The sequence below is a fragment of the Sardina pilchardus genome, chromosome 3 (assembly GCF_963854185.1).
Source record: "Sardina pilchardus chromosome 3, fSarPil1.1, whole genome shotgun sequence".
In the NCBI taxonomy this organism is placed as follows: domain Eukaryota; kingdom Metazoa; phylum Chordata; class Actinopteri; order Clupeiformes; family Clupeidae; genus Sardina; species Sardina pilchardus.
The window spans coordinates 31,439,115-31,456,303 of NC_084996.1; the positions used below are offsets into that span (position 1 = coordinate 31,439,115).

At 45.1% G+C, this 17,189-nt stretch overlaps 1 protein-coding gene across 1 annotated transcript in view; it reads left to right on the forward strand.

Annotated features, from left to right (window-relative positions):
- Window positions 1-10,515: 10,515 nt before the first annotated feature.
- Window positions 10,516-17,189, forward strand: part of rdh8a (retinol dehydrogenase 8a) — a 7,372-nt gene continuing 698 nt past the window's right edge. Inside the window, exons 1-6 of the mRNA XM_062532852.1 lie at window positions 10,516-10,904; window positions 13,665-13,826; window positions 15,025-15,204; window positions 15,801-15,894; window positions 16,174-16,357; window positions 16,802-17,189. The exon at window positions 16,802-17,189 is cut by the window's right edge and continues 698 nt beyond it. Coding sequence (XP_062388836.1) covers window positions 10,799-10,904; window positions 13,665-13,826; window positions 15,025-15,204; window positions 15,801-15,894; window positions 16,174-16,357; window positions 16,802-17,029 — 954 coding nt within the window. The 5' untranslated portion in view covers window positions 10,516-10,798 and the 3' untranslated portion in view covers window positions 17,030-17,189. The remainder of the gene's footprint in view (window positions 10,905-13,664; window positions 13,827-15,024; window positions 15,205-15,800; window positions 15,895-16,173; window positions 16,358-16,801) is intronic.

A 17,189-nucleotide genomic window follows, 5' to 3' on the forward strand; every position in this document is an offset into this window, starting at 1 on the left:
CAGACTGTCGGAGAGAAGGGGCGTCGGACCACAATTACCTTCTGTGTCCTAAGCCACCGACTCCAAAGAAGGACAGCAGCAATGGGGAGCAGAGCACTATAAAGACTGGAGGAAAGAAACTTGGCTTAACCAGTAAACAAGAGGAGTTTCTGGCAGAGCTTACTCCAGAACAAAGAGAGAAGTATAAGAACGCATTCTCAAACAAAATATCCTCAACTGTATGCGCCAAGGCTGGAGATGGACTGCGAGAACATCCAGTGGTGATGATGCTGATGGAAGTAACAACAAACTCGGGTTGCCTTATTGGCACCCTAATCGACCTCGCATCTGACACCAACTATATCACCAATGAAGCAGCCGATCGCCTTGGACTGTGCGGTGAGAGCATCAGGCTTATTGTCCATGGAGTCGGGGGGATGAAGAAAACGGTCCTGACTAAAAGATATTCTCTGCGGCTGAAGGTGAAGACATCCAGAGGAAAAGTGGCAGAACATAGAATTCTCTGCTATGGCCTGGACAATATTGCAGAGGTGACCCAACCAATCACTGCTGAACAACTGCAGAAGTTCTTCCCCAGTGTACCCAGAGACGAGCTGATCCGTCCCACAAAGATTGACCTTCTCATTAGTCACCGGGAAGGTCGTCTTGTACCCCAGTCAATCAAGATCGTGGGGGACCTCGTCCTCTGGGACGGCCCGCTGGGAAAGACTGTCGGGGGAACCCATCCCGATCTCATTGAGACCGCTGACATGGCCGTGTACCACTCTGAAACTCACTTTGCGAGGACCATGAGATCAGCGGTGATGGCATACAAAGAGACCATCATACCTCAAGAAGAAGAAGCGCTTGTCCGGAGCACCACAACCACCAACAAAGAGGTATTCGAGTGGTTTAGCTGGGACAGCATTGGAGCGGCGTGCAGTCCTCAATGTGGCGGCTGTAAGTGTGGCAGGTGTCCCCCTGGAGGGAAAGAAATGACCCTCAAGGAAGAGCGGGACCTGGAGAAGATAAAAGGATGTCTGACATACGTGCTGGCAGACAAACACAGCAACTCCCCACATTGGGACACAGCCTATCCCTGGAAGGCAGACCTCACAACACTACCAGACAATCGAAGGGCAGTGGAGGCTACCTTCAGAAACACTGAGAAGCGTCTGGAGAAGGAACCTGTGTGGAAGGCTGCATACAAAGAACAAATACATGAAATGGTCTCAAGAGGAGCTGCTGCAAAACTCACAAGGGACGAAGTCAACAGCTGGGAAGGACCCAAATGGTACATCAGCCATCTGGTTGCACCGAACCCACACTCCTCCTCAACCCCTGTGAGAATTGTGTGGAACAGTAGCCAAGAGTTCCGAGGCATAAGTCTAAATGATCTCCTTCACAAGGGTCCCGATGTCCTCAATCCCATCAGAGGTGTCCTTCTGAGGTTCAGGAGTGGACTCCATGCCGCACTGGGTGACGTAAAAAAGATGTATAACTCCGTGTGGCTGAAAGATGATGAAGTCCACCTCCACCGCTTTCTCTGGAGAGACAAACCTGAGGACGAGATTGAGGTGTTTGCAGTTGTCAGAGTCAATATCGGTGATAAACCCGCAGGATGTATCGCCCAAGTTGCCATGAAGGAGACGGCCAACCTTCCTCAGTTTGCTGATATGGTTGAAGAACGGCGAGCTCTGACTGAGGACAGCTATGTTGATGACATCTTAACTTCACACGATGACCTCAAGACGTTGGAAAGGATCACAAAAGGGGTAGAGGAGATCTTGAAAGCGGGAGGCTTCTTTCTCAAACCGTGGGTCCTGTCACACCAAAGTGGGAGGAGTGGAGCCCTAGCTGAAACAACTGCTGACTCTAGTGCAAAAGCAACTGTACCCAGGATGTTGGTACTGCCCAACCAAATGCAAGATGGGGAGAACAAGGCACTTGGGGTCGGCTACGAACCTGATACAGACAAACTTCGGTTGCTGACGTCTATCAACTTCTCTAAGAAAAGAGGGAAAATGAGGACCGGACTTAATCTGAGCATGGAGGATGTCAGGGAAGGAACACCAAATCCCCTTACCCGACGCATACTTCTTAGCCAGGTTGCCGCATTGTACGACCCAATTGGTCTTGCCTCACCAGCCAAACAGAAGGGAGTGATGATAGTACGAGAATCGTTCCAGGAAGCTGGCAAGGACAACCCATCTAAAGATACATGGGATGCCCCTCTCTCACTTAAACTTCGGGAAGCCGCAATAACGCTCTTTGAAGAATACGTGAGACTTGGCCAGGTCAGGTTTGAGAGAAGCCTCACACCGCCTGGAGCCATAGGCCCACCAACAGGGATCACATTCTCAGATGGAAGCGAATCCTCCTATGGAGCCGTGCTCTACCTGCGATGGGAAACCCGAGACAAAATTATAGTGAAGTTGGTGGAATCCAAAGCTAAACTCACCCCTCTCGACCAAAAGGGAGATGTGATCAAGGCCGAACTATGTGGTGCGGTATTTGCTAGCCGCCTAAAAAAGTACTTTGAGAAGCACTGCCACATTAAAGTCAAGCAATGGATTCACTTTGTGGACAGCCAAACAATCCTTGCAGCCATCCAAAAGGACAGCTATGGCTACCAGACCTTTGTCGCTAACAGAATCGGTGAGATTCAGAAGGCTGGACAAGTGGAAGATTGGAGGTGGATTGAAGGCAAACAAAACATTGCTGATATACTTACCAGAGGTGCAACTCCTGAGGATCTTAACGAAGGGTCAGAGTGGCAGCAAGGCCCTGAGTTCCTGAAGTTGCCCGAGACCGACTGGCCTATGAAGATGGCCAGTGAAATTGCACCCTCTGCTGCTGAAGATGTGGGAAAACTTCAGCGGAAAGCCTTCTCAGCAGTGGTCACCAGGGCCCAGTCAAAAGGAAGACCTTGCCCCAATAGGCCTGATGTCAAGGCTGAACCCAAGATCAAGGCAGAACCAAAGATCAAGGCAGAACCAAAGCATGAAGAAGCCAACGGTAAAGCGACCTCACCAGCTGTCCCAGGTGCAACATCCATGGGAGACAAGAGAAGACCCTGGGCAATTGGACTGGTGCGCCTTGTAGAACCTCAACGCTTCAGTTCTCTGTCCAAGCTGTGTGGTTCCATAGCCTGGACTCGACGGGCTGCAGAAACCTGGCTGAGAAGACGCCAGGCACCAAAGTGGGAGGCAAACCACTCTAGTCTGTCTATTGAGGAAAGAGTGCAAGCTTTCCAAGACCTGGTCCTCGCAACCCAAGAAGGCAGTCTGTTCCTGGACTCAACGCTGAACCGCTTGGTGGTCCACAAGGACGAGAACACCGGAATCCTTGTCTGTGGAGGACGAATCCAGTCCTGGAAAGAAGATGGAACAGTTGTTCCTTTAATCCCATTTCATTCATGGCTAGCAACCCTGCTTTCAAGAGAAGCTCATGATGAGAACCATGAAGGTGTTGCTGCCACACTACTGCGCACCAGAAAAAGGGCATGGATTGTGCAAGGTCGGAGAACAGTAAAGAAAGTTGTGAACGACTGTATTACATGTCGAAAACTGAAAGGAAAAATGTGCCAGCAGATGATGAGTGATCTGCCGCCAGAACGCTCACAGCGTGCCAACCCATTTGAGTACACCACGCTTGACCTCTTTGGCCCCTTCGAAATCAAGGATGCTGTCAAGAAAAGAATAGGAAAGAAGGTGTGGGGCATAGTCTTCTGTTGCATGGCATCAAGGGCAGTTCATGTGGACCTGGTTGACGATCAATCCTCTGAAAGCTTTCTCCAAACTTACTCTCGCTTTGTAGCGTTGAGAGGCCATCCTAGAAAGTTGTGGTCAGATAGGGGAACCAATTTCATTGGAGCTAAACCTGCCCTACAAGACTTGCACAGATACCTAGCTACCTTACCAGAAGCATCCATAGAAGACAATGCCACCAAGGGTGGGACTGAATGGGTATGGAACTTTCATCCAGCTGATGCACCTCATCGCAACGGGGCTGCGGAAGCTGCAGTTAAGCTCATAAAGAGGGCTCTCACTAGCCTTGGAGGGACGACAAGCTCACTTACCTGGGGTGAACTCCAAACCCTCTTCTTCCAGGCAGCTAACCTCACCAATCAAAGGCCGATTGACGCCAGGGCACAAGAGCAAGAAGATTCCGTAGAGTATCTGACCCCCAACACTCTGCTCCTCGGGAGGACCAGGCAAGGAGGAGATACAGGAGGAATTGACTTGTGCACCCATCCCTGGCGCCGACTCAGAGCCATCCAGATTGGTGTGGATATGTTCTGGAAGAAGTGGAGTGAACTTGCCGGACCAAATCTCTTCATTCGACCAAAGTGGCACAAAACCCAAAGGAATGTTGCTGTCGGTGACGTTGTTTGGGTTGCCGATCAGAATGCACTGCGAGGACAATTCCGGCTTGGACGGATCCAGGCCGTGCACCCCGATAAGATAGGACTTGTAAGAGACGCAGATGTGAAGCTGTGTGCAGGTCTCCCTGCCTCCTTAATAGTTGAGCAACTGAAGAGGAACCCTCAGCAGCTGACGCCAGTAATTCTACGGAGAGACGTGAGGAGACTAGTCATCCTCATCCCTGTGGAAGACCAGTGACTCTTAGACCTCGTCTCATCAGCCAACAGCTCTGCAGGCACTGCATTCTGAAGGGAAGGTGCCCGAACAGTGACAATGGCATCCTAATCTTCATAGAAAGAAAAAGAAAAGAAAAAAAAAAGAAAAAAAAAAAAAAAGAAAAATGTGGAAAAAAATTGTTATATGGTGTACTGTAATGTCTGGCTGTGACCGCCTTGAATCGCATGATCAGTTGGTCAAGTGGGAGGTGTTAAGCGCACTACGTTACAGGGATACGTTTCCAAAGTCACAGGTGGGCACGTTTCCAACGTCACAACAAAACACAGGTGAAATGAATGATAGTGGGAGTGTCACTTACCTTGATTGAAGCGCGGGCCAGTTATAGCGTGCACTAAAACATCCTAATTAGTCCAAACGAAATGGTGAATGAGCACGGCATATAAACGGGAGCAAGAACTAGTTTGCATGTTGTCACGTTAGGAGAGATGCGCCACCGGTAAGCTGCTGTTTTAGTCCATTGAGCGAGCCGCGGTTTAAGTTTGCTTGTCTGTTTATGTTGCTCTGCGCTACCGTTGTGTGTTGTGTATATATGCGGTTGTATGCTTGATAACGTGGTGGTCAAGCCGATTGAACATTGGTTACCGTCTGATGCTTAAATGTTTAACTGCTTGATTGTGTCCGAGGCTATATCGCGGTAAATGTTTTAAAGTTGTAGCGTCTCCATAGTCACGAGTGCACTTCCTGTTTGCGGTGCAGGCTGGGTAATGTAGTTGATCACTCTTACATAGGAAATGGTCTGCTATACTTAGCGCTGCTATTTAAAACCAACATATTGAGAGCGTTTGGTTTGAGTAATTGCAATGTGGCTTGTATGTGCAATGTTTGTGTGGCAGTACAATGCTTAATGTATGTTTAATATGCTGCAATGTTTCTTATGCCTGGAATTGCTGCATATTCAGTTTAAACACTAATTATACTATACTATATTATTATGACACTAGAACTATAATGTAATTTATGAATGTATATTTATATTATTCAGAATTTATATATATTATGTAGCTTTTACAAACTAGGTTTTCTATTCTACAGGTTTATAACCTGTAATTTGTGGATAAACAACTGTATGGAAAATCAAACAAAAGAAATAAAAAACCACAAAGAGTTATAACAACGTGTCCTCTTCTGACGCCCCGTTCGGTGGGGAGAATCACCAAAGAACCGAACAGTGTGTGTGTGTGTGTGTGTGTGTCTGGTCAGGGAGGACTAGCCACCGCAGGCAGGGGCGGGAGAGAGAGGTCTCAGACTCAGCAGGACAACAGCCTCCGAAAGTCAAAGGTCACATCAAAGATCAAAGGTCAGATCTGGACGCCTCCCTGACATGGCTTGCGGCCATCCTGTGGCAATTTCCCCACGAGGCCTGCACCACGGAGGAGAGAGAGAGACAGGCGCTGAGAGATGCTGGGAGGAGACTGGGAAGAACTGGGAGGCTAAAGAGGCTCTCTAAAGAGTCTCCGAGAACAGGGGAGGATTAGGAGAAAGACACTCTGGAGGCAATAAGCATGTGGGTGTGTGTGCGTGTGTGTGCGTGTGTGTGTGTGTGTGGATACAAGAAGAGATCAAATGCAAAGCCTCTAAATCCATCTGACCACTTTTCTTTAATCAGACTCAAATAGGTTTTTGCCTACAAGTTGATATTTAACCAGGAAGAGAGTGGTATTTATTGAATTGAATTTTGAATTATTTATTGAAAAATATTTGATTAACATATACTATGTGTGGAGAGTATTCACTCACCATCATTACCTCATTTTTGACGGAGGTGGCGTTTAGAGTTTTGTATCTGAACTCTTCATATGTATGTGTGTGTGTGTGTGTGTGTGTGTGTGTGTGTGTGTGTGTGTGTGTGTGTGTGCCCTCTTTTTGTTCACTCTCCTCATTTTCTTCGGCTCTTTGCAAGTGTGAAATACCAGAGGCATTGCAAGGAGGGTCCATAGTTCCACCTCATCAATCTGGCCTGACTCTTTTTCAAACACACACCCACACACAGGGACACACACACACACACACCTCTCCACTTTTCCCTCAGGTAACAGGCCGTGGCATGCCAGGAACGCTGGCCCTGTCCATCTCCCCCTGTCCACCTGAGTTCCAGCGCCGTATCAGCGCAGCCCGTCACTCAAGACGTCCTGATAACACGACCTCTTCCACAGCCTGCACATATTATGCACTGACCATAGAAACAACATGAACACAGAAGCAGCAATCTCGCTTTCAAACTTTCAGCAGAAAATCACCTTTTCTAGAAATTCAAACAGTGCTGTGCTATATTGTTTTCTCTGAAAAGTAACTTGCCGTGGGAATGATAATAATGACTGGAATATGGTGGTTGTGCGCCAGCCTCAAAAGAACAAATTATACTACCGTCAGTCTTGTGAAAATAGACTAATGACTAGAGGTCATACACTGAAGAGCAGCCAATGAATGAACTCTAATTGGTCGTCTACTTTAGAATATCAATGCGCATTTCTTTCATTTTGGCATGAACAGAGAGACACTGATGTCGGAAGGAGACAATATTAATTATAAGTTATTACAGTGTAAACTTATACTGAGTAAACCAAAATACGGGCAAGCAGACTGGACACATTTTATCATAAAAACAGGTTATCCTTGCACGCTGGACTGGAAGTCTGCCATTTCAGTTCTGCTAGTTGTAAAGTATATCCAATATTTTTGCTTTTATCATGATCCCATAGAAGCTTAATTTCCAACATTTTTTTATTTTTATATTTGACCTTTATTTAACCAGGGGGAAAGAACACAGTGAGATTGCTACCTCTATTTCAAGTAGGCCGACATAAAGAACCCAAACTGCAAGAAGAACACGGAGGCCAACTGGATGTACTGCTCCTGTAGCTCTCCAATAAGGTATCAGTCAGGAGTTAGACTTCAGTGATTTAGAATTGAAATGGCTGCTGATCATGTGCTGTATGTTCCTGCTGTTATGTAATGCAGAGCTGTTTATGCACATAGCCTGATTTTATGGTCTGAGAATCTTCAGTCTCATTACCCTTTTATGAATTTGTTATTGATGTTATAGCCATAGATGATGTATAGGCCAAGGCTGAGATCAATGAGCAGAAGCCATCTTACTTCTATGGCTGCAGCTTGAATAAAGCATATGCTCAAACACACAAACATATGCTCAGCCTGCCAACAGATTTCTGGCTAGTCTGATACCTTTGTGTAGTTGAAGGCAAAGAGATATTTGTTGCACTCAGATGACATTTTTTTCTAGTCCAGGTGCGTTAGAACCACGAGGAAGAGGCTAGGGGCGGGCAAGCATTGAGAATAGCCAGATCACTGAAACGTTTGCTTCCCATTTAAAAAGTTGCTCCTGTGTCTAGACTAGACTGTGTCTAGTCACCTTTTTCAAGTGTGCGAAACCAAGGTGTAGATGAAGACATCGTCAACAGACATGAAGAACTGCATAATACATTTAAGAACCTTAATAATGTGCATTATTTAGTCAAGTCAATAAGGTAATAAAAAAAAGTCAGTAAGGGGGGAAATGCCTTATTGCTGGTCAGCTGCTTTAGTGCTGATACTGTGTGTTTGGAGCTCTCCTGCCCTCATGAAATACCTCCCCTGAGGGGTACATGGTAGACTACCCTTAAAAACCTGTGCGGAAGTCAATAACTGTTCGACATGCTGGCAAATGCCAAAGGAGACAGGCCGTTAAATAACATGTGTTTACACAACAGTATTGCAGGATAGGAGAGGAAGGGACCATTCTACACAATCCAGAACACAGTTGAATCATGTCGTGCTGAAAAGCGAAAGAGAAAATCGGCGAAAAAGGTAAAAGAAAGAGAGTAAAAGAAAGGAGGAGAAAGACAGAGGGAGGAACAGAGAGTGTGAGTTGAGAGACAGACAATGAGTGTAGTTTTTACAAAGCAGGTTTATGGTCTTGCAGCTGTGGCTATATACAGCACAATGAGAGAGACAGAGACGAGAGACGGAGACGAGAGACAAGAGACATGCCCCAACATGGGAGTGACCTTTGTTCTCAGAAGCTGATGATCTTGTCACCTGCACCTTGACACCTCTCGGACCATTCCAGCCACGAGTTCTATTCCACGCCGTGTGTGCTTCTGACCCCTGAGGGGAAAATTCTCTAATCTCATGGACAGCTACGGTCCAGTTCACACACATAATTACTTCTTTGAAAATAAATTATGCTCTATTCTACACTGAAGTCTAATTGGATTCCCTGATTAATTATTCTGTCCAAGGTGTCATGGGTCACAAGGTGTCAAAATGACGGCAATAGATTTATGTAGGCCTGAATACAGTTTTTAATATTTTTCCCTTTGCAGTACCTAACCCATGACAGCAGGTGGCAGTAGAATCATACGTTTTCTATCATAAATTGGGGACTACAGTATATCAAAGTAGAGAACCCATATTTATAATCTATGTGGAGAACACAAACAGTTGTGTGTAAATGTGCATTTGGTCCAGAAAATGTAATATATGAAATGTAACATCAAATAAAATCAACTCAAATATAGGACAAAGTGCAATAAAGCGATAGAGAGAGGATGATAGCATTATCTGATGTTGGAAACTGCCCAGGACATAGTTTTAAGATCTATGGTCTGGAGAAATTACGCATACTTATCTTATCTGATGAAAGCTACATTTTATTAACCAGCATATGAACACATTCCTTAAGAGCATTAAATGCATAACTTACAGTCTGTAAGTTACTGTAAGACTGTGAAGTCGTTATAAAGTCATGTTTGCAACATTTTGATATAAGTTTGGCTAAATTCCGTAAAATGCTGACTAAAAATTGTGAAACCCCTTAATTATACATCAATGAAAACACTATATTTGGCTCAAACAAACTCTATTTAAATATGTAAAACTGTTTATGACTTACTGAAAGTCACATAATGAAAGCTGGGTTGAAAGGCTTTCTAAAAACAAGTCTCTCAGGCGTAAGGAAGTTTTTCTCTCTTGTCCAGTAAGACTCTTGATTCCTGTGGAGTGCTGTTAATCACCAGTGCAGCTTAGGGTCTGTCCACTCCCGTATTCTGTACTGTAATACGAGTTCTGGCACAGTGCATCTTTAATCCAACTTCAGTCATTTTCAGTGCATTTTCAAACAAACACAGAGTAAACACAGTAGGCTTATGTCCTATGGGAACACACTGTGCATCACAGAAATCATGAGGGAGAAGTGATCATTTCCATTAGATACTGATCATCTGTTTCACTCTATCCATGGGCACACACTATACACAAACACACACACAGACACACTTGCACACACACACACACACACACACACACACACACACACACACACACACACACACACACACACACACACACAGATACCTCACTCTGGTGATGGTGATGGACATAATATATATTAGTGGCGCACAAGAACTCTTTGGCTTTGTTTGACTATTCAACAGGCCTACAGTACATGTCATATGAAAACAGAGTCCATTACAGAGAGAAAGGGAAAATTAGAATTCTACACAGTTAACGCGGTGACAACATAACACAACGTTCGGTTTTCCCGTATGTTTGTAAACACAGCAGGAAACACGTCTTCTCAAAGGACAGAATGCTATTTCGTAAGCATTGGGTAAAAGGCTGTAAATGGAAAGTGACGTCAGTTGATGTCATGCAAAACTACAGTATAGTACTACAGGATCCTTTTGTTATCTATCGGTTGCAAAATAGGGTACATATGCATAATGATCAGGGCGCAGTTTTGAGAAAATCAGCCACTGGACTCAGAAATGCACTCACTGTTCGAACTCACACCTAGACTGTGCGTGAGAGAGAGAGGGAGAGGGAGAGAGAGAGAGAGAGAGAGAGAGAGAGAGAGAGAGAGAGAGAGAGAGAGAGAGAGAGAGAGAGAGAAACACGTGCGTGCGTAAACATTATACTTTATAATCCAACAGCCATTGTTGTCGGAATAGGCTACCCTGCCAATAGAGAACGGTACCGTGAATTGCTTAAGTTTTTGTTGAGGTCGATATTCTTTGACATGTGACTGCATTACTTGCTCACATGGCCGCCTTGTTGCATGATCCGCTTTAGTTTTAAAAGTCCTAGGACCGGACTTGCTTAGCGACAACAATCCAGTGCAGGGACCCATAAGGGCGCACAATCCAGCCGGACACACCATGGCGAGCAGTGGGCAGAAAGTGGTGCTGATCACCGGTTGCTCCTCTGGAATTGGGTTACAAATTGCCGTCCTACTGGCCAAAGATGAGAAGAAGCGTTACCATGGTAAATGCGCTCTCTTTACGTTGTTTCATTTATTTTCAGCAAAACACCAAAGTCTCTCTCACAGTAGTGTTGTGATGTTTTTTAACAGTTTAGCTGCTAAATGTATAGAATTGTGGTAATATTTTAATATGACTGGGCAATGTGATTTCAGACGACACCTAAAGCTGTCTTTAATGGGAGTTCCTTAATCGAACTGTTGTGAGCCGCTTCGTCCCGTCTCCCCCTTATTCAGCTATTACCATCTGAATGCGCAGTTTCCAGGGTACGGCTACACAAGGATGCCGATTTCCAGGCGGAGATCACTAGAGAGACTGCCAGTTCTCTTTCAAGTGACTTCTCCAGCACAAAGACCCCTTTATCGCACTGAATTGTAGACCGCTGCCCCGGTTTAGTGCCGTATCTAATGTGCCTATAGAGCCCATAGAGCGAGTGTTGGGAGAAGGACAAAGTTTGAGACCTGTACAAGCGAGGGCTCACTCCGAAAGCACGGATTGTTTGAAGTCTTCATCGGGATTCACGGGGGCAGAAGACTCCCATACATTGTTCTCGCTTCTCATATCCACGTACTTGTAGACTATACGCGCCTCTTCAATGTCACTACCAATGCGTTTCAGTTTTATTTATTTAGTCCAGCTGTTGTGATTCATAAGCGTGAAACACAAGTGGCAAACGCTCCCTAAACAGTCTCTCTCTCTCTCTCTCTCTCTCTCTCTGGATATAAATCTGGGTGAACTTTGCCCTGTTTTTTTTCTGAATTGGGAAACGTTGCAACATTGTGGCACTGTGTGAGCGGACAAGAAATCCACGGAGATTTAGAAAAAAAAAAAAAGTTGGTGGTAGCTCTAATGAGTACCAGTGGCATATGCCAATTTTGGAGGAGTCCTCTCAACGAATCCAATTACTAGACTGTGTGGTCCACTTAAGAATGTTAAAGCTGCCCTTGCATTACAGTGAGAGCCACTGCAAGAACAATGGAATGGTTGTTCTGTTAATACAGGAAAGCACTTGTATGTGTGGCTCCTCATGAGGAACAGTTGGAATAAAGGTTGCCCTCGAGGTAACTCCAGGTTCACAGAGAGACGAAATGTAGGCTGGTCGAAGGATTTCCAGGACTCTCTTTTTGTCTGTCATCACGCTTGTAGCTAGCGCTGGCCGGGTATTTCATTTTACTGCCTTAAGACTTGCTTTCCCATTGCACGACATAGCATAGAGGCTGTTGAGATGGATTGTTGAGAGTGCAGAAGAGTGCAGAAATTCAACAGGTCAGCGAAATGAATGGCACCCTAATTGAATGGAACTTGTTCCTGGCAAAACATTGCGCAAGATTGGTGGTGGGCAGTGGAATACGATGAGAATCATCTGGGGCCCATGTAGCTCATTGAGGTTTCAGGACCAAATTTGGAAGGGGTCACCTGTAACAAAACAGACTCCTTCCACAAATAAAACCAAACCAACAAAAACAACTGGAAACAATTAGGGAGCTATTTTCAGTGGTTTCACAACTGCGATAGATTAAAAAATGGAATATTCTTCATTTACCGACACTAGTTTTCTTTTCCCCGCACAAAACATAATAGAACACAAGAAAAATTTTATTCTAAATAAGAGTAGGCTTACTTTCTGTATTTCTATACGCAGCTTTTACCAAAAAGGAACACATAACCTGTTTCACAATCCAACATGGGAGAGTTGTTGACATGTAATGCTGTGACGTTCACATAATGTTTTTTTGCCGTAATCCGCCTATGATGTCTATCTAGTCTGTGAGATTAGAGAGATGAGGCTCTGAGATTACACGCTGGGTCTCTGTGGAGCAGATAGGCAGGAACTGTGATAAGCCTCCCTACAGTGATAGACAAATGCACTGCGTATGTGGGTTAGTCACACTGACAGGTCCAGGGTCCACTGGGGAATGGGGACAATTGAGATGTAACAGACATCTGTTTGCTTACATATCTGTCCAAAAACGCTTAGGGTGATTTTTTTTTGTTTGTTTTTATGGAAATGATTGAGTAAATGTGTAATCGTATCTCTCTCTCTCTCTCTCTCTCTCTGTGTGTGTGTGTGTGTGTGTGTGTGTGTGTGTGTGTATGTGTGTGTGTGTGTGTGTGTGTGTGTGTGTGTGTGTGTGTGTGTGTGTGTGTGTGTGTGTGTGTGTGTGTGTGTGTGTGTGTGTGTGTGTGTGTGTGTGTGTGTGTGTGTGTGTGTGTGTGTTTGTGTGTAAATAGGTTAGTCAGTGTTAGTCATTGGTCTGCATGTTACTCAAAGTGGTGGTTAATGGATAATAGAAGGGGACAGCAGTAAAAGGGTGACAGAGTTTGTTATGCTCTCTTTATCTCTGAAAATGATAAATATTACATTACTATGTTTATGTTTTTGACATTTGGTGTCACTGTCAAATGATCCATAACCAATTGACAATAGACCCTTTCAAATACATAAACAAACATGTGTTCCTAATTCATTTCAGTGACACAGAAAACAACATTGAGCTAATGGTAACTCAGGGATAAACAAAAACGTATTTTAAAGTTGATATTTTGCAGAGCACTAAACTCAAATCCAATATATTTTCATTACAACTTATCTGCATTGATTTCGAACAGAAACGCTGTAGGATCCAGATTGAAAGGGTCTATAATAAAATTTTACAGTTATAGAGTACAGTAGTTTTCCATCTTAAATCCACTGTTATCCACTCACAGCGTGAACGACGCACTGTAAGTCAATGACTCGCTCCATAACTCCCTCCCGTTGCAGTCATTGCCACCATGCGCGACCTCAAGAAGAAGGACAAGCTGGTGGAGGCCGCGGGGGACGCCTACGGCAAGACGCTGACCCTACAGCCTCTGGACGTCTGCAGCGACGAGTCCGTCAAGCAGTGCATCAACAGCGTGAAGGACCGCCACATCGACATTCTCAGTGAGTGCCAGAGTGCCATGGTAACAGCTGTCCGAACCAGTGGTGTAGTCTACATGATATGCAGGACTAAGAAGTATACCCACTTAAATCAAAATCAGAATCAGAATCAGCTTCATTGGCCAGGTTTGGGTTTCGACAATAATATAAAAAACAGTAAGAATAAGGGCAGAAAAGCTATGTACAAGAATAAATACATTATGTACATTTACTAATAAATAGATGCTATGGGTGGGATAGGGTAATGCAATTGTCCGGAGGGGGAGTGCAGCCTTGTTGTCCCTGTCAAGGTTGCCATGCTCGTGGATACCCCAACAGGCACATCACCATCTCACTTTACCCACTTTAAAGGATACATATGAACATTTGGGGTTAATCACAGTATACCCACTACGGCTAACTACTACATCACACTTTATCCACTAGAGCTAACTAGTCTACACCACTGGCGAGAAAGCAGCTTATTAAGTGTGTTTTACACTTGGGGAAGGTTGGAGGGGGAGAGGTAAAGATTGTGAAATTTGATGGTGTGAGTTTGTGCATTGCTGACGACCCTATCACCTCCTTTTTGTCTGGCATCCATCTTGTGCCCAGACAGTTCCATCATGCTTCCAAGTCATGGGATGACACCTTGTGGTTAAAATTGCATCACGCATCTCACGCCAGTTTTCATTATCAGACAATTACTCAGAGCCATGCCAAAGGCCAGTCATCAAAATTTGAGTCGCTGCTATCGTCAGTCTAGGGGGAAGTCACGCAGTTTTGTTTTGCACGTGGCTGAAGTGAAATGCTTTGTGTGCCAAAGACAAACTGCCAAAGCCCAATGTTGCTCTGTCAGCAAGGAAGTAAACAGCTTCAGTGGAATCTAGGAGAGGGGGCAGGGGAGGAGGGGTGGTATTTAGAATTAGAATGTTGTGCACGGACATGCCAAAATTTGGAGAACTGCAGAAAATTACAAATATTTCTTTGAAAATTATTAAATGCTAAAGGAGTATTAACTCAACTGATTAAATACTAAATTTAGCCGCTGGATAACAGGTTGGAATGATGGCAGATTGCTTCTCCGCATCATCTTGTGTGTTCCATAGAGCTTTAATCCATTGCGCATGTTGTAGTCATGTCCATTTTGCTCAGTGGAGAATGAACGGTTGTAACATGGAGTGTCCAGGAGTCTGCCATTTAAATGAATGCATCTCCTCAGTCAACAATGCAGGAATCGGGCTGCTGGGTCCAATCGAGAGCATCAGCATGGAGGAGATGAAGAAGGTGTTTGAGACCAACTTCTTTGGCGTGGTGCGCATGATCAAAGAGGTGATGCCTGACATGAAGAAGCGACGGTCCGGCCACATCGTCGTCATGAGCAGCGTCATGGGCCTGCAAGGTACGGCAAGCAGGACCAGACACACAGAGCCATGGGCAGAATCCATGATCCATGATGACTAAATCAAATGCTTAACAAGACCTTTAGCTATATTGTGAGTTGCAGTTTTGATATGAAATACTAGTCTTATTTAGTCACAAATGCTACCAGTACCATTTATGGTCTTGTTGAAGTGCTAATGTTGTTTCCTAAAATGACAAACTAGTGTCCAAGTCACAAAGAAGGAGCAATGTCAATAGCAACATTTGCATTCACATGCCATCAATAATGGCCGCACACACAAAGAAAGAGCTATGTCAACAGCAACATTTGCCTTCACATGTCATCAATAATGGCCACTCACAGGTCAGAGGGCAAGGTCATGCATTCTATCAATGATGTAAGCATAATGATGTAATCAATAAGGACACTAGAGGTCTGTTTCTGTCTGTAGGAGCACTTACGCAAGTAATTTCCCCTTGGGATCAATAAAGTATCTATCTATCTATCTAAAAATCTATGTGCAGTTGAACTGTTGCCTGTAAGAAGATGTTTCACTCCAAATAGCTTGTTGTTAACCGTGCGCTATGTTATTATCTTATGTACTGTACGTGCAGGTGTGGTGTTTAACGACGTCTACACAGCCTCCAAGTTCGCCATGGAGGGCTTCTGTGAGAGCTTAGCTGTGCAGTTGCTCAAGTTTAATGTGAAGTAAGTACCGCCAACACACATGCACACATACACACATATACACACACATATATACACACACACAGACACACTTGCACACATACACATGCACACACACACACACACACACTCTGTCTCACACACACAGAGACACACTTGCACACATACACATGCACACATACACACTTGCACACACACCCACACACACACACACACACACACAGCCTTTGCACTCTCAGCTCAGTGGTAGCACTCCCTTGAGGGGCCAGATTTCTCACCCCCGCGCCCTCCTCTTGGCAGTATGTCGCTGATCGAGCCGGGGCCGGTGCACACCGAGTTCGAGACCAAGATGATGGAGGACGTGGCGAAGATGGATTACCCCGGGGCGGATGCGGACACCGTGCGCTACTTTAAGGACGTCTACATGCCGTCCTCCATGGACATATTCGAGGCCATGGGCCAGACTCCAGAAGACATTGCCAAAGTAGGTTGATCTTTTGGCTGACAGCTATAAGGCCATTTTGGAATCCAAGCTTCGCACATAAGCCTGGCAGGTTTTTAATATGGACATGTTGCTTTTCTGTAATATACTCTAAATGTTTCCTCTCCTTCAAATCCACTGCAGAGATTTAGCTTGACTGTAATGTAATAACTGACTCATTCTTGACTCATCTCAACTCTTCAACTCTTCAACTCTTCTCTCTCTCTCTCTCTCTCTCTCTCTCTCTCTCTCTCTCTCTCTCTCTCTCTCTCTCTCTCTCTCTCTTTCCCACTCTCCCTATCTATCTACTGTATCTATCTATCTATCTATCTCTCTCTCACTCTCTATCACTCTCTATCTCTCTATCTGTCTCTCTCTTTCTCTCTCTCTCTATCTGTCTCTGTGTCTCTCTCTCTCCCTCCCTCTCTCCCTGTGTGTGCAACACAGTGTACCAAGAAGGTGATCGAGGCCTCTCGCCCCCGCTTCAGGAACTTGACCAACAGTCTGTACACGCCCATCGTGGCCCTGAAATACGCCGACGAGACGGGCGGCCTGTCAGTGAACACCTTCTACAACCTCCTGTTCAACTTCGGCCCGCTCATGCACATCACCATGACTATTCTCAAGTGCCTGACGTGCAGTTGCCTGCGCAGGCGCACCATCTCCCCAAACTGACAGGGGGCAGTATTCAGTCGTCTTGGCTCAGGCTCGCTGTGTCGATCGCACTGTTTCGTGGCTGTATATGCGAGTTCAGTTTAGCGGGTTAAAAGAAGCATTACAGTAGAGCACACCCAGTCAGATGCATACAAAACTGCATTTCGTGCTAAATGGTAGT